Here is a 25,338-nt window from a genome sequence, read left to right as displayed (position 1 = left end):
GCCTAAAGCTTGGGGCGAGACTCTTGTCAGGCCATGTAGTGGAAAACCTTCATTCCTCGTGGAGAGCAGAGAGGCTGACCTGGAATGGATAGTTTAGGAAAGTAAGCAGAATTTTACAAAAATAGCTGCATCCATGCCTCTTCGTGATTTCTTTCCTTCTGAACACATGGAAGAGACATCAAGATACTGGGCTGTCATGTACACAGCAAGTGTGTAACACGTGGTGGTGTTCCTCAGGTGCTCACTTCTCCGGTCCCCTGGGAATATCATTTGAGTGTCCAGTAAAAGTCACAGTAAACCCAGAGGACAGACCTTACTTAGACTGAAAACTGTAATCGTTCCAGGAAAAAATATACATGCCCCTAACTTTGAGGACCTGGTAGCAGCTTTAGGAGAAATAGTCCTTGGCTATAATGACAACAGTAAAGATGTGGAGCTGACCCGGCCAAGCTCACCGGCAGCAGGGGAAGGCAGAAGGCTGGAGAAATAGAGGAACCACTAAGGAAGTCAGTGAGTGTCCTTGACATTCATAAAGAAGAAGGGGCTCCACTGGCTTAAAATTTTGTTTTTACTGTTTATTTTTGAGAGAGCGAGAGAGAGAGAGAGAGAGAGAAGAGTGCGAGCAGGGAAGGGGCACAGAGACAGACACAGAATCCAAAGCAGACTCCCGGCCCAAGCTGTCGGCACAGAGCCCCACGCGGGGATCGAACTCACAAACCTGACCTGCGTCGAAGTTGGCTGCTTAACCGACTGAGCCACCCAGGTACCCCTCCATTGGCTTTAAAGGCTCATGAGCACTTCTAGTTACTGGCATAAAGTGAATTTCACTAAAACAGGACAAAGGCTGTCCACGTGGTAAAAGTGGATATTAGAACAAATAAAAATTATTCCATATCCACATCTAACACCATAACCTGCAATAATTCCACATGGCCAATGAGTTTACTCAAAGAAAAAAAAAATTCCTTTCCGTAATTTTTTACCCTACCTTATATGTACAGAGTGTCTAAGACAATTCAAAGACAAATTCTTGCATAGAGAGAAATTCTAAGAAATTCAAAGACAAAAATGAATACATCTCAATATATACATTTTGTAAGACCTAGTAAGTCAAGCTACTGAATCAAAAAAAATATGAGAAAAATCACTGGATTTTGTGATGTGACTGTGATGTGACATGAAATTTATTTAAATAGGTAAAATCGTTTTCTAGGATCGACCAGTGAATTGCCAAATAGGAAATGAAGAGTTTACAGAGGAGGAAAAAGAAATTAGTGCACAGAAAAGCCTACAGCCTCATGAAACTAAACAAACGCACACAGACAAATGCGCACCAGTAAAACATGGGATGTTTCTGTATTATTTCTTATACTCCCATGTGAATCTACAATTACGTGGATAAATTTTTCTATTTAGAAAAGAACACAGCGTCAATCAATTTTTGTGAAATGAATGTAAATCAAAACAAAATTAAAATATGATTCCATGAAATGGATGGCAGAGCAAATGAAAAATGTTGGCAGGGGTGCCTGGCTGGCTCCGTTGGTAGAGCATGTGACTCTTCATTTCCGGGTTGTGGGTTCCAGCCCCATGTTGGGTGCAGAGATTACTTAAAAATAAAATCTTGAAAACAATGTTGGCAAAAGGATGGGAGACATGTAATATTCTTATATTGATAATAACATTGCAAGTCAGTCCAATCAGCTCTGAGACAGACTTAAATTTTCTACAGTTAGAATTTTATATAGGTCATTGTGCAGTTCTGTTTCCTTGGATTTTCTTAATCTTGAAAATCCTGCATGCTTGTTTTAATAGGGGAAATCGAGGGAAGGTGGGGGACTAATGAGAACTCTGTATTTAACACTCATTTTTCTGTGAGTTTAAAACTGACTTTTAGGGGCGCCTGGGTGGCGCAGTCGGTTAAGCGTCCGACTTCAGCCAGGTCACGATCTCGCGGTCCGGGAGTTCGAGCCCCGCGTCGGGCTCTGGGCTGATGGCTCAGAGCCTGGAGCCTGTTTCCGATTCTGTGTCTCCCTCTCTCTCTGCCCCTCCCCCGTTCATGCTCTGTCTCTTTCTGTCCCAAAAATAAATACACGTTGAAAAAAAAAATTAAAAAAAAAAAAACCTGACTTTTAAAAAGTCTATTATTTAAAAAAGAAAGAATAAAGGAAGAAGCTGTGAATAGACTAAAAGTCATTGAACTGTACTCTTTAAATGGGAAAATTGTATGGTATACTAATTATATCCGAATAAAGCTGCTCTTTTAACAAAGTAAAAGAAAATTAGGGGTGCCTGGGTGACTCAGTCGGTTAAGGGACTGATGTGGTTTCAGCTCAGGTCATGATCTCACAGTTTCATGGGTCTGAGCCCCACATTGGGCTCTGCACATTGATGGCGTGTGGAGACTGCTTCTGACGGCGTGTGGATTCTCTCTCTGCCCCTCTCCTGCTTGTGCTCTCTTTGTCTCTCTTAAAATAAATGCACAAACTTTTAAAAACGGTAAAAGAAAATTAAATGCGTATTTTAGAGTTCCTAAAGCAACTACGAAATAGAATATAAAAAGATACAGTGAGGGGCACCTGGGTGGTTCAGTCAGTTAAACCCCAGACTCTGGAATTCGGATCAGGTCATGATGTCACGGTTTGTGAGTTTGAGCCCCATATGGGGCTCTGCTCTGATAGTGTGAAGCATGCTTGGGATTTTCTCTCTCTCTCTCAAAATAAATAAATAAATTAAAAAAAAATAAAAAGACACAGTGAAAATTATAAGTAAATTAAAATGCAATACTAAAACAAAGTCAAATAATCCAGAAGAGAAAACAGAGAAATGAAAGGCAGAGAGGAAAAGCAGAAGACTAATAATAAAAAAGATCTAAATCCAAGTACTTTAATAACTACGTTTAGGGCAGTTATTAACAATAAAAGAGAGATGATCAGAGTACTCGAGCAAATTGCTAACAGCTCCACTGTAAGAGTGGGAATGCCATGGTTTGGGTTCCTCACCTGCAACACAAAGCCATCATGTGTGCAGGATCCACCTGGGCCACCCCATATCATTCCCATGGGACTTGAGGACAAGGTAATGAACGATGTGAACATAAATCTCAAGCTGCCTATGACCCATAAATTTTGTCTATTGTCAACGCCTATGAAACTATGGCAGGCTGATTTGTCGGCTTGTGAGATGAGTAGCATTTCAACCCTCCACAGGTCTTCCCCGTAAGGTTTATGGCAGGAATGCAAGGCTGGTTCAACGTTCAGAAATCAATCTATCTAACCGACCGTATTAATTGTTTAAGAGAGAAAAACCACATAAAAATATAAATTGATGCAGAAAAGGCTTTGGGCCAAACAAAACACCCACTCACAATATCAATTCCCAGCAAACTCAGAATAGAAGAGCACGCCCTCAACCTGAGACCTATCTACAAAAACCTACTGTTAAATATGGGCTCGACGTGTGTCCAAGGTAGACCAGAAGTGGTTTCACTGAAGAAGCAGGATTTGGTGGATGACTTGCCTGCCTTCTGGCCCCTGGCGGGAGGATTCTGAGCGGGGGCGGGGGGTGGGGGTTGCACACTCTCAGAATCCCTGGCAGGACGGACTCCCCATTGCCCATGACGGGGACCTGCTCGTTGACCCCCTGGGCCGGTTCACCTCCCTTGCTTCATTCCCGGGATGGCCTCACAGATGATCCTCCCCTCTCCTGGGGTCCGCTTGGGGGAGGAACCAGCCCCGCGTCCCCTCTCCGTCCGGGGCTCAGTGAAGAGCGAGCCTTCTCCCCACTTGCAGCTGAAGCCCCACGTCCGCCTCTCCGTCTTCCTCTCTCCAGCTAGCTCCGTTCAGTGCCTCTCGGTCTGTCTTCCTCGCTTGGAGACCCAGACCCAGCGCCAGGACCCGGGGACGGCGCTGGCTCCTCCCGGCCGCAGGGGGCGCTGTGGGGCCGGGCCGGGCGCGAGTCCCAGCGTGCACCGCGCGGGGGCTGGGCCTGCGGGGCTGGACGGGGGTGGGAGGCCGCGCGCCGTGGGCGGTGCCGGGGGGGGGGGCTGACCCGTGAGCTCGGCGTCTCCAGGGCAGCGGCGAAGGCAGGGGCAGAGGCGGGGGCCGTGAAGGGCCATGGCTGAGCTGGCTCCGGTAAGAGGGGCCTTGGAGGATGCGGGCCCTGTCGAAACTCGTCCCTGTCGCGATCTGGTGTGGGGTCCCGATTCGGGCAGTGAGGCGGCGGGGGACTGTCCGTGCGTGACCCTGGACTGAGTTCGGAGCCCCCGGCGGGTAAAGGGACGGTTTTGGTGCTCAGGTTGTTTCTGCAATGGAATAGGAAGAGAAGGGGTCACTGGGAGAAATTCAGGGTCTAACCAAGCGTCCCCTCTTGTCACCCGCTGTTTCCGCCGTGTGTCGGTCGGAGTTCTTTGGTTTCTCTTGGGTTCTCGTTCTGTGCTCTGCTGATGGATGTAACCTCAGAGAAGCTCATCTGTATAAACGGATGAAAAAAAAGTTAGGGGAAGGAAGACTGGGAATGAAAGGAACTGGAGACTGCTTCCTCTAGGAAATAACAGAAAATTTGAAACCAGTTGGGGTGGTTGATGGGAAATTTCAACACCGGTTTTAGAGTTTAATAGGCATATCCTGGGCTCAATCCAGGAAACTCTGTTAAATTCAACTAAGTATATAACCTGTCTACTTATGCAAGTTTTGCTTCTACCCTTACTGAGATTTTCATATCTAATAATCTTACTAATGTAATGCATTTTTTCCCCTTCCGCTTCTCACCTCCTCCCCCATCAGGTATAGGACACAGGGAACCTTTCTGTACTGTACTATCTTTGCAACTTCCTGAGTCTATATTTCAAAATAAAAAGTTTTTAAAAGTCTTGCATACCAATAATTGGTTGTTGCTAAGTAAAGGATCCCCCTTTAGGTGATGCATGTGTTCAAAGGCCTGCTGGTCATTAATTCACTATGTGGGTCAAATAGACTTCTGTGACCCCTTTATTACATTGTTCATGGCAGCATCCAGAGAGAATGATAGAATATATATATCACATATAATTATATATGTATATGATTTTCTTTTTTTACATTTTTTAACATTTATTCATTTTTGAGACAGCACGTGTGTGCACACACACAAGCAGGGGAGGGGCAGAGAAAGGGAAACAATCCAAAGCAGGCTCCAGGCTCTGAGTTGGTTGTCAGCACAGGGCCCAACGTGGGGCTCAAAGCAACAAACCACGAGATCATGACCTGAGCTGAAGTCCGAGGCTTAACCAACTGAGCCCACCCAGGTGCCCCTATATGATTTTGTTTTTAAGTAATCTCTACACCCCTGTGGAGCTCAAAGTTACAACCCCAAAATCACGAGTTGCATGCTCCACCAGCTGAACCAGCCAAGCGCCCAAGAATGAGATTTTAATATAGCTTCTTCTCGTCTCTTAAAACATGGGCATTGAAAGATGGTAGCCTGAAAGTGAAAATGTATGTATGTACTGTTTGTGATTCCAGGTGACAATGACATTTGATGATGTGGCCTTATATTTTTCGGAACAAGAGTGGGAGATCCTGGAGAAGTGGCAGAAGGAAATGTATCAGCAAGTGATGAAGACCAATTATGAGACTCTTGATTCCCTGGGTAGGATTGGCTTCAAAGAAATCATTTTTGGGGAACCAGCCTAATACTATTAGGCTTTCCACTCTGTATTAGCTATTGAGTATGATTCTGTGGCCAGTTTCCACTTAGAATATCTTCTTAACTTCCTATTATGGCCTGGGAATATTTAACAGGTCATTATTTTATCTAGTGATATCTGCACCCCCCCCAGTCTTATTAATTCAGAATTCTCTTTCACCCCAAACCTCCCTTGTTTGTCCCACAGTTAGAATTACTAAATAACCTCATTGCCTCTCTCTCTCTCTCTCTCTCTCTTTTTTAAGTGTATCCTTTTTTAAAAACTGATACTCTGGTGCCTACTTATGTTGCCTCAACAAGATGAGTTTTCTGTCCTCATAAGAACTGGGGGAAAAGTTCCCTGGTAGAGGGAGAAGGGGTGGTGGGATGGGACACGTAGGTATACCCAGAGAAATACTCACGGGGTAGATTTGAAGAGAAAGTTTAGATTATACTTTGCCGTTTATCCAACTTGCTTTAACTCATTCTTACATCGTTAAAACCATTTCTACCGTTACCAATTTAACAGGTGATCTCAATATAGCCTGTAGGATTCTCTCCCTCTTTTGGGGTTTATAATCTCTTCTATCTGAGATAGGGATGACAAGATGAGTCAGTTGTGCGAAATCAGAGGGAAGAAAATTCTAAGCAGAGGAAAGATTAGTGCAGAAGTTTAAGGGTTGGAGTGCATGAGCTCATTGTGTGATGGGAACCACGCTAAGGCTAGTCACACATGCAGAGAAGGCTAGGAGATGAGAACTGTGGTGCCAAGTCTGGAAGGGGCCTCTAGGTCAAGGTACAGAGTTCGATTTAGTTCTGTATACAAAGGGAAGGTGATGAGAGGATTTATACAGGACTAGTAAGACAAAATTTGTTGGAACAATTAATTACTTGGGTTGCCATGGGGAGAATGAATTGTAGCTCACAGCAATGAAAGGAGAGACACCAGCCAAGAACCTCAACAGTGCAGGTGAGGCTTCATGGCAGCTGAACGAGGTAGGTGGTGATAAAGGTAGAGGTAGACAGGCTCTGAATGTCTTTCGGAGGTAGCGTCCCGGATGTTGCTGGTGGGTTGGATGTCGAGCCTAAAAGTGAAAGAAGAATCAACTCCTAGATTTTTGGCTTGAGTATGTTGAAGCCAGTGGCTTTATTCGATGACATCAGGAACGCTTGGGGAAAGGACCTTAAGTGTGAGATATTTATTAGACATTATATGGAAATATTTATAATTGGGTATGCAAGAGTGGAATTCCAAGTGAAGATCAGGGCTGGATTCACAAATTTGGAGTCACTGTATAGATGGTGTTTAAAAAAAATTTGTTTTCATGTTTATTTTTGAGAGAGACCATGACTGGGAGAGGAGCAGAAAGAGAGGGAGACACAGAATCCAAAGCAGGTTTCTGGCTCTGAGCTGTCAGCTCAAAGCCCCACGCAGGGCTCGAACCCACCAGCCGTGAGATCATGACCTGAGCCGAAGTCGGACGCTCAACCGACTTGAGCCACCCAGGTGGCCCAAGATGGTGTTTGAAATCTCAGGGCCAGGTGGAATCATCTAGGGAGAATGTGTAGATAGGACAGAGCCCCGGGACACCTCAACTTTTGGAGGTCAAGCAGAGCAGTCTCAGTCCAGTAAGGTAGGAGACACTCGAGCTACGTGCTTATCCAGGGTTGAGTTGGGAGTTATCACAACTAGTGTCCTTGTGCTTGGAAAATCCAGTCTGATTTTCCCACTTTTTAAAACCCGAAGGGCATTATTTACAAATGATTTTCTGGACGGGCATCCAGATATTAGCCCCAGAGATTAGGATTTAGCAGGTCCAGCCTCAGGCCCAGGAGTCCACATTTTTCACAAGCCCTTCAGGTGCTGCCAATGCTTGATCCAAGGTCTCAGCGGTAGGTGACACTACTACAGGGCATCCATTGGATCTTCTAAAATCATTCCTTTACTTTAGAACTGTCCTTCTTCCCTTCATGCTTATGTCACTAGACACATTACTCTCTCTCCCTTCATCATTGCCATCATTTAACAACTTCCTGGTTCCTTCACTGCACCTCAGTAGTTAGTGTCCTTGAATATGGGGAGTCTAGTCAGAAGCATTTAGTGATCAGGCTCCCTTCTTGACCTCCTGTGATTTTGCTTTTTATTGCACTCACATTGTTCTCATAATGATCATTTTTTAAGACTTTCTGCCTGGGTCTGTTGGCCTTTTAAAAATCATTGTCCAGGGGCACCTGGGTGGCTCAGTTGGTTAAGGGTCTGACTTCGGCTCAGGTCATGATCTTACAGTTTGTGGGTTCAAGCCCCGCATCGGGCTCTGTGCTGAGAGCTCAGAGCCTAGAGCCTGCTATGGATTCTGTGTCTCCCTCTCTCTCTCTGCCCCTACCCCATTTGGGCTCTGTCTCTCCCTCTCTTAAGAATAAATAACCATTGGGGCGCCTGGGTGGCGCAGTCGGTTAAGCGTCCGACTTCAGCCAGGTCACGATCTCGCGGTCCGTGAGTTCGAGCCCCGCGTCGGGCTCTGGGCTGATGGCTCAGAGCCTGGAGCCTGTTTCCGATTCTGTGTCTCCTTCTCTCTCTGACCCTCCCCCGTTCATGCTCTGTCTCTCTCTGTCCCCCAAAAAATAAATAAATGTTGAAAAAAAAATTAAAAAAAAAATTAAAAAAAAAAAAAAAAGAATAAATAACCATTAAAATAAAAGTAAAAATCATTGTCCTTAACTTCCCCATCTCCTTTAGTTTTATGAAACATTGCAGAGAACATTTAAGCTAAGCAGTCTTGGTTAGGCTATATTTTATTGTCATTCATGTAATTTCAAGGGTTTCAATTTTTTTTTTTTTTATCGCTTATTTATTTTTGAGAGAGAGAGAGAGAGAGAGGCAGAGTGTGAGTAGGAGAGGGGCAGAGAGAGAAGGAGACACAGAATATGAAGCAGGCTCCAGGCTCTCCGCTGTCAGCACAGAGCCCGACGCGGGACTTGAACCCACCAACTGTGAGATCATGGCCTGAGCCGAAGTCGGACGCTTAACTGACTGAACCACCCAGGCGCCCCGGGTTTCCATTTTTTTTTTTTAACTTAACTTTGATGTCCTGTCTTCAGGAATCAAAGTCAACTCTGATAATCATGTTCAGTGAAGAACTCAGATAAATCCAGATTGCGTCTGTGTGGACTCTCTTTGCAGGTAGTGTTTTTTCCAAGCCAGATTTGATCACTTGGATGGAACAAGGGAGAACGCTGTTAATCAGAGACCAGGGACCCTTGGAGAAAAGAATGACACTTAGCCCTTCTGCTGATGAGCAGTGCAGCACGCAGAAGACTGGAAAGTTGCTGTATTTTGGTGAGTGTGATGGATTTAGGGTCGTGACTGATTTCTTTTATCTTTGTGGATAGTCAGCTGGACGTTGTGAATAAGCATTGTTTTGATGGAGAGTGTTCTTTTTTCCCTCAAGTGGGAAGCAAATACAAGAACGTATTACTTTTATAAGGAGGGAAATTGTGTATGTTTTGTTAAAAAAAAAAAATTACGACCCTGGAAAGAAGAATTCCCTGTGAAAGAACAAGTTGAGGACCCATTTGTCAAATCCTGAGGAACAGCCATCTTCCCCATGACACCACTGTGTCCATTTGAGTATAGAGAAATGGAAAACCGTCCAATTTGGTATAACATACTATTTTTTTATTGTACAGATTTTTAGAACTTGAGTTCTAAAATCCTGTTGAAAGATTCCTTTTTTTTTTTTTTTAATGTTTATTTTTGAGAGAGACAGAGACAGAATACAAGGAGGGACGGGCAGAGAGAGAGGGAGACAGGCTTCAGGCTCTGAGCTCTCAGCACAGGGCTCGACGCGGGGCTCGAACTCATGAGCTGTGAGATCATGACCTGAGCCGAAGTTGGACGCTCAACCAACTGAGCCACCCAGCTGCCCCAGAAGGATTCCTTTTTGAATTCCTTGTATCACAAGAAAAACGTTGGAAATACTTTAAATGCTTAAGGGAATATGTTATTTTTTAGACTATACTAATGTTTTATTAAACGGAGATCTAAGTCCCTGGAAGTCATAGGACTCCCCTTAAGAAGAAGGGATTTGAGCCCAGGGAACGTATGGACTAGCTCCATCAAAACAAAAAAAGAATTCCCAAGGACTTCATTTCATTGCCACTGTCTGTTATTTCATTTATCTAACGAGCATTGAGTCCCTACCATGTTCATAGGACTGTGTTAGTTATTACTCAGGTTGGGGGTGGGAAGGAGACACGTACATATACCCATATACATGTTCCGCTGGAGGATTTGGTCTTCGTGCTCACCTGGGATGGCAGTTGTTAGTCGATCATATTGAACTTTTGGACTAGTCATCTGTATAATGGGACTGTGTACAATTTAATAAAATAGTAAGTGGCAGTGGTAGTAGGAGTTGTGTAGGGATTTAGAGGAGAGTGAGTGGAGTAGAGACAGCAGTTTCCCAGGAGGCCTTCTAAAGGAATTAGGATTTAAATAGCAAAGAATGGACGGATTTGGTTAGAGAAGATCAGCAGGGGTTACACATGAGCTGTCTCAAAGGTGGGAACAAGCCCATTGTGTTTAGAAAACGTATAGCTGAATGTGATTCTTGGGAGCGTATGGGAGGTGGAGAAGGGGACGCATGACATGATGTCAGATTAGCTGGGGCCAGAAATTCCAAGGAGGAAGTTTGACTTCATCCTTTAGAAAGGGAGGACCCAGAAAGGTTTTTGAGTACCAAAGCCAACTTTGGTGGCTGTCCCTAAAAATGAACGTTCCCTTCGTGCCAAGTGGTACTCACCCAATAATCACAACTGCTCCTCTGCCTGGAATAAATAGTAAGTGATAAGAAATAGAGTTCAAGGAGACAGGTAAGTACGCTTTTGCCATGACCTAGGCGTTAGCTATGGAGTGCTACCTTAGTAAATGACATCATCCTGTTGTTGTTAACAGTGACCACAGAGCATAATCAGAGTTCTCTGGGGGCAGGCCCACCCTTCCTGACAGGTGAGGTTTCCTCCTGTGTTAAGAGATTTTAAAAAAGGAGAGGCCTAGGACCCAGTTCAACAGGCAGGAGAAAAAGCGGTCCTGAAATACATCAGCTCAGGCCAGCATCTGGAATTGACCGCTCCAGTTTTTGCGGGTGAGAATACGGTGCGAGCTCAGCTCCCCATTTCCTGTCATCATGGTTTTTGCTCTGGGAACAGCAGTGACTATGCGTCTATTAATATCTTTCTTACAATGCAAAGTTCCTTGGAAAAGGGCATTATTTCCATAGTGTTCTTTGTGGAATTTAGTAAATTGTCATTTTGACATTCTTCAGAAAGATACTTTCTTTTTTTTTTTTATGTTTATTTCTGAGAGAGGGAGCACAAGTGGGGGAGGGGCAGAGAGAGGGGGACAGAGGATCTGAAGTGGGTTCTGCACTCACAGCAGAGAACCCAATGTGGGACTCGAACTCGTGAACTGTGAGATCATGACCTGGTCTGAAGTTGGACACTTAACTGACTGAGCCACCCAGGTGCCAAGAAAGATATTTTTTATTAGCATTTCTTCCAGAAAGCTTTTCCTGAAATCTGTGGTAGAAGGGGCAAGAATATGACCCAAACCCTTTATACTTCAGTATTATGTGATTTACTTCACAGATTTAAGGAACTAGAATAGAATGGTCATATTCTCAGACTAGCTCATTTTTATTTTCTTTCAACTTCTGCTTATTCTCTGAGGATAATCCATTGGTTCACAAGATGTATTTGCCTGCAGTTTTTTTTCCACACGCAGCCATTTCTTAACACTTGATGGAAGAATTTGCATGTCACAGCTAGATATACTTGGCCTGTGGCAAGCAGATACACAAGGTCGTCAAGCTCAATGGGATTCCTTTTCCCGTGCTGGTAGTGACGTGAAGACCATTCTTGACCCCATCGTAGCACAGACGCGTCATTGGTAAGGGTGGGTCTTCTTTTTTTCTCTCCAGGTGACCAAGGAAATCTTGGGGCAGAAGAGGAGGAATGCCGTTCAAACGGCCTCCAAAAGCAGGGTTCGTGTGCTACCTTCCCAGGGGAGGAAAGAAAGATCTTACCAGATCAAAGAGCCACCTTACGGCACCCAAGTCTCCAAGAAATAGGGATTCCACATGGAAACCTTGACAGCATATCCTCTAATCGGGATAAGAACGATCCATGGCCTACGCGGGTAGGTACCCCAGGTCACTTGGAAATTCCACCGGGGCCAAGAATTTATTCCTGTTTTGTCTGTAGGAAGGCCTTCCAGGTAAAGAGAGACTTGGTAAAGCACAAAAGAAACCACGCCAAGAGCCAGCTCTGTAAATATCCACAGCACAGAAACGAATCCAGAGGGAGCTCTGAACTCCGGTGGAACCGGCCAGTCCCGTGTAAGAAGAAGCGTTTCCGGTGTGGCAAGTGCGAGAAGAGCTACTATCTGAAGTGCAGCCTGATCATTCACCAGGCTGTTCACACGGGCCAGCGCCCCCTCCCATGCCCCCAGTGTGACCAGACCTTCCAGTTTAGAGCCACTCTGAAGAAGCATCTGCGTTTGCACAAAAGGGAGAGACCATTTTCCTGTGAGCGGTGCGTCAAGGGCTTCGTCTCGCGGCGCAAGCTCACGGAGCACCTCAGGGTGCACACTGGGGAGAAGCCTTTCCGGTGTCCAGAGTGTGACAGAAGCTTCCGCCTGCGGAGAAGTTTGAAGGCCCACGTTTGCCGACACGGCGGGAAGAAGCCTTTCCGCTGCCCGGAGTGTGGCAGCAGCTTTTCCCGAAAGGCTGCCGTGAAGGCCCACCAGAGGATCCACGGTGGAGAGAAGCCGTTTTCTTGCGACGAATGTGGTCGGAGATTCACGCACAAGACGAAACTCACTGAACATATCAGAGTTCATACGGGAGAGAAGCCCTTCCAGTGTCCCGAGTGTGAGAAGAGCTTCCGCCTGAAGAGAAGCCTCAAAGCCCATCTATTTCAGCACAGTGGGAAGAAGCCCTTCCAGTGTCCCGAGTGTGACAGGAGCTTCTCTTGGAAGAACGCCATGAAGGCCCACCAGCGTTTACACAGCGAGGAGAAGCCGTTCTCCTGCGGGGAGTGTGGCAAGAGGTTTACCCGGCCCTCGAAGCTCGCTCGCCATAGCAGAGTCCACAACAGGCAGAGGGAATTCTCCTGCGATGGGTGCAAAAAGACGTTCCCTCGGCAGTCGAGGCTCACGGAGCACCTCAAGGTCCACGCCAAAGAAAAGCCGTTCTCCTGTCCCGAGTGCAGCCGGAGCTTCAGCCGACACTCGCACCTCGCCGAGCACAGGAGGCTTCACGGCGGGGGGGAGCCTTTCCGGTGTCCTGAGTGTGACAAGAGCTTCTTCTGGAAGGCCTCCCTGAAGTTCCACCAGCGGATACACAGGGGCGAGAAGCCGTTTGCGTGCAGCGAGTGCGGGAAGACCTACACCCAGCAGTCTCAGCTCACCGAACATCAGAGACTCCACAGCGGAGAGAAACCCTTCCGGTGTCCTGAGTGCAATAAAAGCTTCCGTCTCAAAGGGAATTTGAAAAGCCACCTGCTCCAGCACAGTGACAAAAAGCCGTTCTCCTGCGTTAAGTGCGGCAAAAGTTTCACTCAGCGGTACAGGCTCACCGAACACGTTCGAGTCCATAGTGGTGAGAAGCCCTTCCGGTGTCCCGAGTGTGACAAGAGCTACTGCATACGGGGAAGCCTGAAGGTCCACTTGCACACGCATAGTGGAGAGAAGCCCTTCGGGTGTCCGGAATGTGGCAAAGGCTTCCTCCAGAAGAGAAGTCTGAAGACCCACCTGCACCATCACAGAGGGGAGAGGCCTTTTTCTTGTGACGAGTGTGGAAGGAGCTTTACGTACATGGGAGCACTCAACACCCATATGGCCGTACATGCCAGGGCGAAGCCCCTCAGTGTCTAGGCCAAGCCACGCAGAAAGGCAGCAGTGACAGCTCTTAGGTGGCGTTAGCAGCTCTGTCGGATCCACGGTAGAGGGGGATAAGGGATTCACGGGACACCGGCCTCACATACGCTGGCCAGATGCACAGCAGGCAGGGCGTGACAGCTCCTTGACAATGGTCCCCGGTTATCCAGGCACAAGAGGCGTCTCCCCTCTGTGATTCCTGTGGACCAGGCCTGCCGGTTCTGGTAGAAACACTCGACTCTGCCGCCATTCCGGCAGTTTTTAGCAGCGTCATCCAAGAGCACGGTAATACCTGTATTAAATTCTGAAACCTTGGGGCACCTGGGTGGCTCGGCTGAGTGGTTGATTTCAGCTCAAGTCATGATCCCGGGGTTGTGGCATCGAGCCCCGTGTCGGGCTCTGCGCCGAGCTTAAAGCCTGCCTAAGATTCCCTCTCTCTTTCCCTCTGCCCCTCTCCCCCACTCCCGCGCGAGCTCTCTCTCGAATAACAATAAAAGAAATTCCGAAACCACAGCTCGATTGAAGAAATGTTACAGACTGAAATGCTTCCCCTCAGACGCCTCAGTCTGCTTTCTATTATCAGGCCTCCTTATTTAAATTTGTACTGAGACTTTCAGTTTTTTCTCATATAGTGAATTTTCATTTTCTCTCACATGGTGAGAGCATCTGTGTCGCGGGGGAATTTCTCTATATTACCAAAAATAAGTGTTGTCTACCATCTCCTTTGTTAACGATGGTGCACATAAATTTTTGTTTCGCTCTGGTTTCATTTAAATCACCGAAAAATCCACCATTGTTGGTAACAAGCAATGATGTAACTAACCCCTCTGCATTTTCAGTAGTATACGTCAATTCTCCAGGAGACATACTTGCCTTAATATTGGGGCTTTTGGGTAAATACCAAAGGAAAAAATATTGCCAGTCCAAGACATCACTCCATTTTTTGTTCTGTGGCCCAATCGATCATTCTAAGGCGATTTTCCAGCCTGTTCTAGCGAACCTTCATCTGTCTCATGGACTGTCAGTCTTTTAACATCATTCCTACAAAAATGTACGGCTGTGCTTCCTTAGGGAATCTTTGGGGCCTATGGAAAATTCCACTGCTGTAGTACACGGTGGTTGCTGATCACCTGAGTCAGAATCAGCTGGAATCAAGGACACCCTACAAGTCACAGTGTCTCTATGAGAACCAACGTCTGGTCGGTACACTCCTGTAGGTGCAAGCCTCTTGGCGAGTCAGTGGTGTCTTTGTGCAAAGAAAAACCTGTGCCAGGGCGCGTGTGGGCTGGATGTCAGCCTCGGCGGCCTCTTCACCAGCACACCTCAGGACAACGCCGTGCCTTCGCCTGGGATACGTGTGGAAAACGCAGGCCCCAGGGACCCTTCCCACACCTACTGAGTGACAGTCTGTTCAAGTGAACTTGTTGGAAAAGCTCCAGAACATTTGTTCTAGTGAGTGGAGAGACTGGAGGAAGGAAAACTCTTTGAAAGCATTCTAGTCATCCTGCCGTGAAATTCAGGTTAGACCTTTTCCTTTAAGCCTTTCCCTCCTCCATTTTGTAATCAAGCTCCTTGGGATAAAAGTTTCTTACGTTATGTGTGTGTTAGGTCAGGCTGCCATAACAAAACACCGCAGACTGGGGGGCTTAAGGCACAGAAATTTGTTTTCTTACAGATCTAAAGGCTAGAAGTCCAAGACCAAGGGGCCAGCAGGATTGGTGTCTGGTGAGAGCTGGCTTCCTGTGTCCTTATGTTGTTTTTTTCCTCTGTGCACAGGGTGGGAGTGGGGGATCGCCGGTGTTTCTTCTTTTTGTTAGAAGGATACCAGCCCTATTGGATTAGGGCCCCAAGCCTATGGCCTCATTTAACCTTAACTAGTAGACCTGAGCAAAGCGAATAAGGAGGCGTGGAGATTAAGAATGCTGTGTGTTCCTTGGGGCGCCTGGGTGGCGCAGTCGGTTAAGCGTCCGACTTCAGCCAGGTCACGATCTCGCGGTCCGTGAGTTCGAGCCCCGCGTCGGGCTCTGGGCTGATGGCTCGGAGCCTGGAGCCTGCTTCCGATTCTGTGTCTCCCTCTCTCTCTGCCCCTCCCCCGTTCATGCTCTAGTCTCTCTCTGTCCCAAAAATAAATAAAAAACGTTGAAAAAAAAAATTAAAAAAAAGAATGCTGTGTGTTCCTAAATGGAAAGAAATACCAAGAATGGGGAGGAAGTACTTCCTCCTCTGCCGCTGCCACCACCACCACCACCACCAGCCACTGCTAGCTGTGCATGTTTGTCATCGGTTCCTCTCCTGAGCCACCACTTGTGCAGTAATGTCTTATCTCCTAGGTGCTGATGACTTTCAGATCTGTACATCCGTCTCCCTAGTTCACCTTCCCCCTGAGTATTTCTGATTTCCACAGGCATCTCAAACACAAAAGGCCCAAGATAAGACTTTGCATCCAGGGGCGCCTAGGTGGCTCAGTCGGTTAAGCATCCGTCATCGGGTCAGGTCGTGATCTCATGGTTCGTGAGTTCGAGCCCCACCTTGGGCTCTGTGCTGACAGCGTGGAACCTGGAGCCTGCTTTGGATTCTGTATCTCCCTCCCTCTCTGCCCCTCACTCACATTCTCTCTCTCTCAAAAAATAAGTAAACATTTAAAAAATAAAAAAAAAAAGATTCTGTATCCATATCAATCCTCACTCTGCACTCTTCCTTACATTCTTGTATTTCCCACCTCTAAAATTACCCTAACTAATCCCAAAGCTGTAAATCTGATAATGATCCTAGGTTTTCCTCCACCCAATCTGTCTCCTAAATTCCTCCCAAACAAATGCCCTTCTTTATCTCTACCGTCACCACTGACTGAAGCCAACTTTTAAAAAAATTATTGTTTAAGTTTGTTTATTTCTTTTAGAGAGAACACAAGCGGGGGAAGAACAGGGGGAGAGAGAGAATCCCAAGCAGGCTCCATGCTGTCAGCGCAGAGCCTGATGCGGGGCTCGAACTCACAAACCATGAGATCATGACCTGAGCTGAAATCAAGAGTCTGACGCTTAACGGACTGAGCCACCCAGCTGCCTCCTCCCAAAGCCAACTTTAAAAAAAATTTAGTGTTTTTATGGGCAGATTTTCCTGCTTTCTCCTGCAGTGCATTCATTACCCTTATAACAGGTTGATTTCCCTAATATCCAACTCTAATGTTATTCTCAAAAAATATTTTTTATAAGCTTCCAATTTTATTACAAACGTAAACTCCCTAACGTGACATCAGAAAGAAACCTTTGAGCTGACCCAGACCTGCCTTTTCAGCTTAATCTTGTTACCTATTCACAATATCAACCTCACTCTCACCAAATGACTCTGGTCTTTCCCAAGTGTGTCATATCCTCATGACCACTCCCTCATCTTCCCGACTCCTGCACATTCCACCTTCAGTTTCCACACCAGCAGCATTTTCGGTATGTGCACAATGCCACAGCACCCTTTCTCTAATAGCACTCTCTAATAGCACTTAGTGTTCAACTGTAACCTGCCTGCTTCCCTCAGAGACTGCACTCCAGCCAGGGCAGGGGTTTAATCTTGTTTTTGCATTTTCCCACCCAGATCAAGCCACTCTCTGGCTTAATGCCTGGATCTGTGATGTACCCACTAACAGGGCGGAGTGGGGGAGCACTGAACCACATAGGACTTGATTATGGACCTGAGGGCCCCAGGGAATCAGGCAGACACAGTCGCAGGACAGCTAACCAAGAACGGTTGGAGGTGCATACGTTCTCACACAGACACAAACCCTACCCATCCCCATGCACGATGATCCTGCAATCCATAATTCCAAAACCCATAAAGAGATGGAAGTTTAAGTGAGCCAACAAAACAAAATCAGAAGATGAATTCACTCCGTAGACATTTAAATAGAGATACCTGGAAGATACCTTAAAACCAGTGCACTTGATTCACCAAAATATAAACGAATTATAACATTTTAAAATACTAGGAAATAAAAAATAAGCAGAAGTGATAAACAGGTGGATATGAAAAAAGACCTTGGAAATGAGAAAGCGAAGTTACTGATTGAACGAAAATCTCGAATAGAATAAACAAGCTTTAGGAATTTACCCAGAATGAAGTAGATAGGTAAATACAAATAATAAAAGTATGAAAGCAGTGAAGATCCATAGAGAATCGACTGAGAGCTTCTGATATATACCTAACAATTCCAGAAGGAAAAAATAAATAAAAGGGAGTGGCTGAGAAGCAATACTTGAAAATGGCTGAGAGGTTTCCAAAATCTTCAAATGAAAAGTGCACTACCCCACACCTGGGTGGCTCAGCCTGTTGAGCATCTGACTTCAGCTGAGGTCATGATCTCGGGGTTCATGAGTTCCAGCCTTACATTGGGCTCACTCCTGTCAGCACAGAGCCTCCTCTTTCCCCCTCTCTCTACCCCTCCCCAGCTTGTGCTCTCAAAAATAAACATTTAATGGGGTGCCTGGGTGGCTCAGTCAGGTGAGCATCCGACTTCGGCTCAGGTCATGATCTCGCGGTTTGTGGGTTCAAATCCCATGTCGGGCTCTGTGCTGACAGCTCAGAGCCTGGAGCCTGCTTTGGATTCTGTGTCTCCCTCTCTCTGCCCCTCCCCCATTCGCACTCTGTCTCTCACAAAAATAAATATGGGGCGTCTGGGTGGCTCAGTCGGAAAGCGTCCGACTTCAGCTCAGGTCACGATCTCACGGTTCATGAGTTCGAGCCCCGCATCGGGCTCTGTGCTGACAGCTCAGAGCCTGGAGCCTGCTTCGGATTCTGTGTCTCCCTCTCTCTCTCTGCTCCTCCCCCACTCACACTCTGTCTCTCTCTCAAAAATAAATAAGCATTAAAAAAATTAAATAGACATTTAAAAAAAAAGGAAAAGTGCACTTCCATTACATGAGAGGATGGTAAAAATCCACACCTAGCAATGATGGTAAAACTACCATCAAGAATAAGGAGAAGAACATAAGGGCATGGAGAATTTGGGGGGATTATGGGTCTGTTTATTATCTTGATTTTGAGGATGGTTTCACGAACTTCTACATATGTCAAAACTTACCAAATTGTAAGGTTTAAATATATAGTTTATAGTGTGTCAATTGTACCTCAATAAAACGGTTCAAAAATCAACAGCAATCACTAAGATGTTATATATAATTTCTAAAACAGCTGAAGAAAAAAGGAATATAGTAAAGTACCAATTCAGGGGCGCCTGGGTTCCTCAGTCAGTTGAGCCTCCAACTTTGGCTTAGGTCACGATCTCGCGGTTTGTGTGTTTGAGCCCCGCATCAGACTCACTGCTGTCAGCGCGGAGCCTGCTTCAGATCCTCTGTCCCTCCCCCCCTTGTGCTCTCTCTAAAAAATAAATAAAACATAAGAAAGAAAGAGAAAGAAAGAAAGAAAGAAAGAAAGAAAGAAAGAGCACCAATCCATCTGAAGGCAGAAAAAGAAAATGATGAAAATAATAAAATAGTGAATTAAGTACACAATCAGAAGACTGTCAGATATTTTAAAAGTTCATACTATACAAAGTTTACAAGAGACAGGACTACAAACACTAAACAATGAAAATAAAGTGATGGAAAAAGATTTGTCAAATGAAGCCTAGTGAAATAAACTATACATGAGAACAAGTTAGAATTTATAGCAAAATCCATAAAAAGAATCAACTAAGAAGAGTTAAGAATCACGAACTTGTAAACACCTAACAATGTAGGCTTGTGCTATGAAAAGCAAAAGTTACCCAAATGACCAAAATAAATATACCATATTTTAGTTGAGTAGTTAGCACACCTTTCGTAAATGTATTCATCTAGCAGACAATAATAAGCATTAATAATTTGATGTGAACAGCAAAAAATTTGTAAGTTTTACCCAACAGAAAACCCTGTATGAGAAATAACCTCAGGTTTTTTTTTGTTTTTTTTTTTAACAACGTTTAGTTCTTTTTGAGACAGAGAGACAGAGTGTGAGTTGGGGAAGGGGCAGAGAGAGAGAGGGAGACACAGAAGCCAAAGCAGGCTCCAGTCTCTGAGCTGCCAGCACAAAGCCTGACATGGGGCTCGAACTCATGAATCGCGAGATCGTGACCTGAGCCGAAGTCGGACGCTTAACCGACTGAGCCAGCCAGGCACCCCAGAAATAACATCAGTTTTAAACACAGAGCACTTACAAAAATTAACTATGTAATAGGGCACAATGAAGTCTCCACATATTTTTAAAGTTCATTTCATTGTGATCCAACTTCTACCATGAAATATTAACTTAGAAATAAAAAAGAAAACTTTAAACAACAAACAAAACTTCCTAGGCTTGGAAACTTTAAAAATATACTAAAGAACTCTGGTTAAAGAGGAAATCACAATGCAATATTAGAACTAAACATTCTAGGTTCTATATACCAAATTTGTGAGATGAAGTTTAGACATAAATCGTGTGTGTGTGTGTGTGTGTGTGTGTGTGTGTACGTAAATACTTTTTAAAATTTTGTGAAAGAATTAGTTTCATAGTCAAAAAGCTAGGAGTTCTCAATGAACTCTACCTCTGGAGATAGCCAGCTAATCCCTTGTCTGATGCTCCCACAGCACTTTGTACTTTGCTAATAGTATTGGATATTATTTTCACATTGTTCTTTACAAGCCTGTGTCCCTCCCCTCAAGATGGCAAATACTCTGATGGCTTGATTCATTTATTTAAATGTTCCTTATAGTGTTAAAGATATTCAGAAGGTGTAAAGAATGTTCACCTGTGAGCAGTTGGCTCCTCTTGAATAAGTCATTTGCAGTACAGACCTGTGACTTAAAATGGGATTGCAACCTGATAAAACCATTGCATGTTGAAAATACTGTTTAAAACACCTAACCTAATGAGCATCATAGCTTAGCCCAGCCTACCTTGCACGTGCTAAAAGCACTTACATTAGCCTACAGTTGGGCAAAATCCCTGAATACAAAGTTTATTTTATAATGAAGTGTTGCATAGCTCGTGTAATGTATGAATACTGTAGCGAAAGTGACAAACAACGGGTGTGTGGGTGATGGTTGTAAGCACATCAGTTTTGTGCCCCTTGTGATGGTGTGGCTGACTGCAAGCTGCATCTGCCCAGCATCATGAGAGAGGATCCTCCAACAAATCGCAAGCCTAGGAAAAGATCAAAATGCAAAGCGTAGTTTCTATGGAATGCGTATTGCTTTCGTACCATTGTAAAACTGAGAAATCGTAAGTGGTACCATCACAAATCGGGGACCATCTGTACTGATGGAGCACCTGTGTAACCTTGGTTTCCATCCTCTCCTGCACACCCCTTCCCCATCCCAGCTCCCAGCGATGGCTACTATCCCAAACTGGGTATTTATTCCTGTACATGTCAGTATACTTTGCCTACATACATGTTACTTCTAAATAATACATAGTACTGTTTTATATGTCCTAAAATTTCTGTAAGGGCTACCATATTGTACGTAACCTACAACGTGCCTTTTCAGTCATCCTTATGTTAATGTCATTCACGTATGCTCTTTTCAGCTGTAGCTCAATAGTTTTTGCTGCTACTTTTCAGGGTATGGGGGAAAAAAACCACAAGAGATCCATCCTCTGGGTGATAGACACTTAAATTGTTCTCCTGTTTTTGCTCTTAAAACAATGCTGCTATGGAGATTCTTGAACGTGGCTCCTATGTAAATGTGCAAAAACAGTGCCAAGGTTAAGACTTGCTGGGTGTAGGATGGGCGCATCTTCAAGAGCAGATACTGCCATTTTCCTAACAGTAAGAGAGAACATCTTTGTGTATTTTGTGCCTATTCATGTTTCCCCCTTTCCTGAGTTCACTATTCATAATTTTGCACATTATCCTCCTGAGTAGTCTTTTGATTTTTAGAAGTTACTTATATTCTCTAGATGTTGTTCCTTACTGCAAATCTTTCCCCAGTCTGACTTAGTTTTGGTTAGGCTATTGTGGTTTTTGATGGGGAAAAAAAAGTTTTATTTTTAATTTAATTTTTTTCTTGAAAAAAAAGTTTTATTTTATTTTGTTTTTTCAACGTTTATTTATTTTTTTGGGGACAGAGAGAGACAGAGCATGAACGGGGGAGGGGCAGAGAGAGAGAGGGAGACACAGAATCGGAAACAGGCTCCAGGCTCTGAGCCATCAGCCCAGAGCCTGATGCAGGGCTCAAGCTCACGGACAGCGAGATTGTGACCTGGCTGAAGTCGGACGCTTAACCGACTGCGCCACCCAGGCGCCCCGAAAAAAAAGTTTTAAATCTTAATCTAATTTCATGTATTTGTCTGTCCTTTGCACTTTGTACTTTTTGTGTTTTAAGATTATACGCATGGAAATATTCAAGGAGCATTATTTATGGCCACATTTTTTTTTAATGGCCCCTGAATATTTTACACTACCCTACCTACTATGTACTGGTATTCTCCAAAAATTCATATGTTGGAAGTCCTAACCCCAAGTATGTCAAAACAGGACTTTATTTATTTATGTTATATAAATATGTATATAAATATTTATTTATTTGAGATGGCGGGGGAGGGGCACAGAGAAAGGGACACACAGAATCCAAAGCAGGCTCCAGCCTCTGAGCTGTCAGCACAGAACCCGACAACCCCGATGCAGGGCTTGAACTCGAGAACCAGGAGATCATGACCTGAGCCGCAGTCAGATGCTTAACGGACTGAACCACCCAGGTGCCCAGAACAGTATTATATTTAGACACAGGGCCTTGAAAGAGGTAAGTAAGGTAAAAGGTCATTATGGGTGGGCCCTAGTCCAATAAGATTGGTATCCTGATAAGAAGAGATTGGGATACCGAACGCCCAGAGAGAGGAACATCCTTGGGAGGACACAGGAAGAAGGCATCCATCTGCAAACCAAGGAGAGTCTTCAGAGGAAACCAACTCTGCTGATACCTTAATCTCAGACTTTGGGCTTCCAGAACTGTGAGAGAGTTCATTTCTGTCTTTAACGTGCCCAGTCCGTGCAGATTAATGCATTGCCTTGCATTACATCCATTTAAGAGTAGAACTGTAAGATTATGAGAAACATGGAAAACTCTGATGTGGTAAATGAAAAACAAAAGAAACAAAGTGACGCATGTCTCAGAACCATATAACAAGTACATGTCTGCGGGCAGAGACTGGAAGTTTATGTGAAAATCTTGGGGCACCCGGGTGGCTCGGTTGGTTGAGTGTCCGATTTCGGCTCAAGTTATGATCTCCCGGTTGGTGAGTCTGAGCCCCACACTGGGCTTGCTGCAGTCAGCACAGAGCCCGTTCCGGATCCTCAGTCCCCCTCTCTCTCTGCCCCTCCCCCGCTCACTCCATCTCTCTCAAAAATAAAAACATTAAAAAAAACAGACCATTTACGTTGGAGTGCCAGAATTATAAACAAATTTTACACTTATTTATTTATTTTGCAAAACTGATTTTATTAAAGCATGGGGACAGGCCCCATGGAGTGACTGATAATACACTTGGGAGTTGGGGGAGGTAAAAGCTAGAGGAAGTTTCCCAAAGGATTTTCATATGCTAAAGACACTGGATCCTGGAGGCCTAGCTATTATCAAGCTAAGGCGGTTTTCCCCTCTGGCAAAGCATTTACATTAAGACAGTAGGGAGTTCCTGCAGGAAAGTTATATACTCTGCTGGCCTCAAGTATTTGTCAGTGGGCTGCAGGCCATAAGGAAATTCAATGTTATCTGCTATCTCCTTCTGCCTTTGTTTCCCACATCACTCTGATAGTTAATCAGAACTTTCCTCAAAGTCCTTCATTGTCGTTTGAAGAGCAATTTGAGGTTTCCACAGGTTCACAGGAATAAGAAGCCGTGTCAGCTGACATACCAGACTCCTGGTAAGGCTGCTGGAAACTCTAAGCAAGGTACCAGGCTGATGAGGGAGCGTGGGGCAAGCTGAAGGCAAAGTACAGGCTAACAGCACCCCCCCCCCCCCCCCGGTGGAATATGTGTGATATTCCTCGGACACTCCTGCCTACCCAAGAACAAAGGAAAGAGGTTTACGTGCTTGCCATGCTTAATGTGGGAAACTAAGGCAAATGAAAAATTAAATTCCCTTACTGCCTTACAGCCCATAGGTAAGTCCCTGAAACAGGCAGTGACCTCCCTGTAAGGAGCTCAGCTGCCTAGATGATGACACTTTGCTACAGGCAAAAGAGAATCTTAGCGTAACATTACCTCAACCTCGAGGATCCTGTAATTCTACTTCATTTCAACCGCCCCGAGATACATACTGGCAATCTTACTCCAAGCTTATGCCCCTCACCCCCCATATACATCTGAAGGGTCTCATGACTGAGGTTTTCTTAAATGGTAATAAAAGTTTCCCTAGCAACAGGTAGTCCCTCAAGGTCCTGGAAACCTTGCTTCCAAAATACCTTCGAGACTTACGCTACCCCTAACTCCCTCCCAACCTGAGGGTATATAATGAGTTACCTGTCAGGAACCCAGTGCAGCTCTTCCTGCCCATGGGTCCTGTCCCCACGCTTTAATAAAATCACCTTTTTTGCACCAAAGACATTTTCAAGGATTTTTTTTCTTGGTTGTTGGCTCTGGACCGCCCCGCCCCACCATCACCCCAAAACGTCATCAAGGTCAATAGTTCCAAGGGGCTCTATTGGCTTCATTCTTCGACAAGTCAACCTTAGTTCCTTAAAGCTTTGGCCATCTAGCTGAGTCTATGCATGGCTCTCAAATGACATTCCAGCCAAAGTCTTGGTAATATAAACAGTATTTCGAATGGCGTCCAAGTTTGGACTAAGCCTCAGAATCATTAGGATGCCAAATGATGCGGTTTGAAGTGTCAGGGTTCAGAGCCAATGGCCAAGAAATAATTCTTGAGATGTCTGTCTTCAGTGTAAAAATGTGGTTTTACTAAAGCACCGGACCGACCCACGGGCAGAAAGAGCTGCCTACTTCTTTTTAAATTTGCTTTATTATTGTTAAATTTCAAATTTTTTTAAATTTATTTTTTTATTAAAAAAATTTTTTTAATGTTTATTTTTTTTTTTTTGACGGGGGGGGGGGGGGGCGAGACACACACACACACACATAATCTGAAACAGGCTCCAGGCTCTGAGCTGTCAGCACAGAGCCCGACGCGGGGCTCGAACTCACAGACCGCGAGATCATGACCTGAGCCGAAGTTGGACGCTCAACCGACCGAGCCACCCAGGCGCCCCCCAATTTTTTTTTTTTTTAAAGAAAACCTTTTAGGGGGAAGCAATGACATATATCCCAGCGCTTCAATCACACTGGGTACTTAAGAGTGAAAGACAAAGTAAACTGAAGATCCATTTCACATTTAGGTTATAAGACCATTTCTTGGATTTTATAGACTGTAAGTCACGTCCTAATTTAAGTCCATGGGGTCAGCGATGCCATGTGTCTGCCTGACTCCCTGAAGATGAATTCCCAGCCTTCTGGTCCCTGGTGGGAGGATTCTGATGCGGGTAGGGGGGTATTGCACACTCTTAGAATCGCCGGACGGACTCCCCATTGCCCATGACGGGGACCTGCTCGTTGACCCCCTCGGCCGGTTCACCTCCCTCGCTTCATTCCCGGGATGGCCTCACAGATGATCCTCCCCTCGCCTGGGGTCCGCTTCGGGGAGGAACCAGCCCCGCGCCCCTTCTCCGTCCGGGGCTCAGTGAAGAGCGAGCCTTCTCCCCACTTGCAGCTGAAGCCCCACGTCCGCCTTTCCGTCTT

The 25,338-nt window shown here is 45.2% G+C and overlaps 1 protein-coding gene across 2 annotated transcripts in view; it reads left to right on the top strand.

Moving 5' to 3' along the window:
• The first annotated feature begins 4,039 nt into the window (after positions 1 to 4,039).
• The window catches only part of ZNF425 (zinc finger protein 425), a 31,529-nt gene continuing 10,230 nt past the window's right edge, over positions 4,040 to 25,338 (top strand). The window contains exons 1-4 of one of the 2 annotated variants that reach the window (XR_007150193.1): positions 4,040 to 4,133; positions 5,502 to 5,628; positions 8,846 to 9,001; positions 11,643 to 15,009. Coding sequence is in view for 1 of the 2 variants with exons in the window: in XM_047849100.1 (XP_047705056.1) it covers positions 4,116 to 4,133; positions 5,502 to 5,628; positions 8,846 to 9,001; positions 11,643 to 13,597 (2,256 nt within the window). In the remaining variant the exon portion in view is untranslated. Of the gene's footprint in view, positions 4,134 to 5,501; positions 5,629 to 8,845; positions 9,002 to 11,642; positions 15,332 to 25,338 lie in introns of those variants that run through there. The other variant, XM_047849100.1, reaches the window with a different exon arrangement.

Source organism: Prionailurus viverrinus, chromosome A2, assembly GCF_022837055.1.
Source record: "Prionailurus viverrinus isolate Anna chromosome A2, UM_Priviv_1.0, whole genome shotgun sequence".
Classification (NCBI taxonomy): Eukaryota; Metazoa; Chordata; class Mammalia; order Carnivora; family Felidae; genus Prionailurus; species Prionailurus viverrinus.
This window is presented reverse-complemented; position numbering and strand designations above follow the sequence as displayed.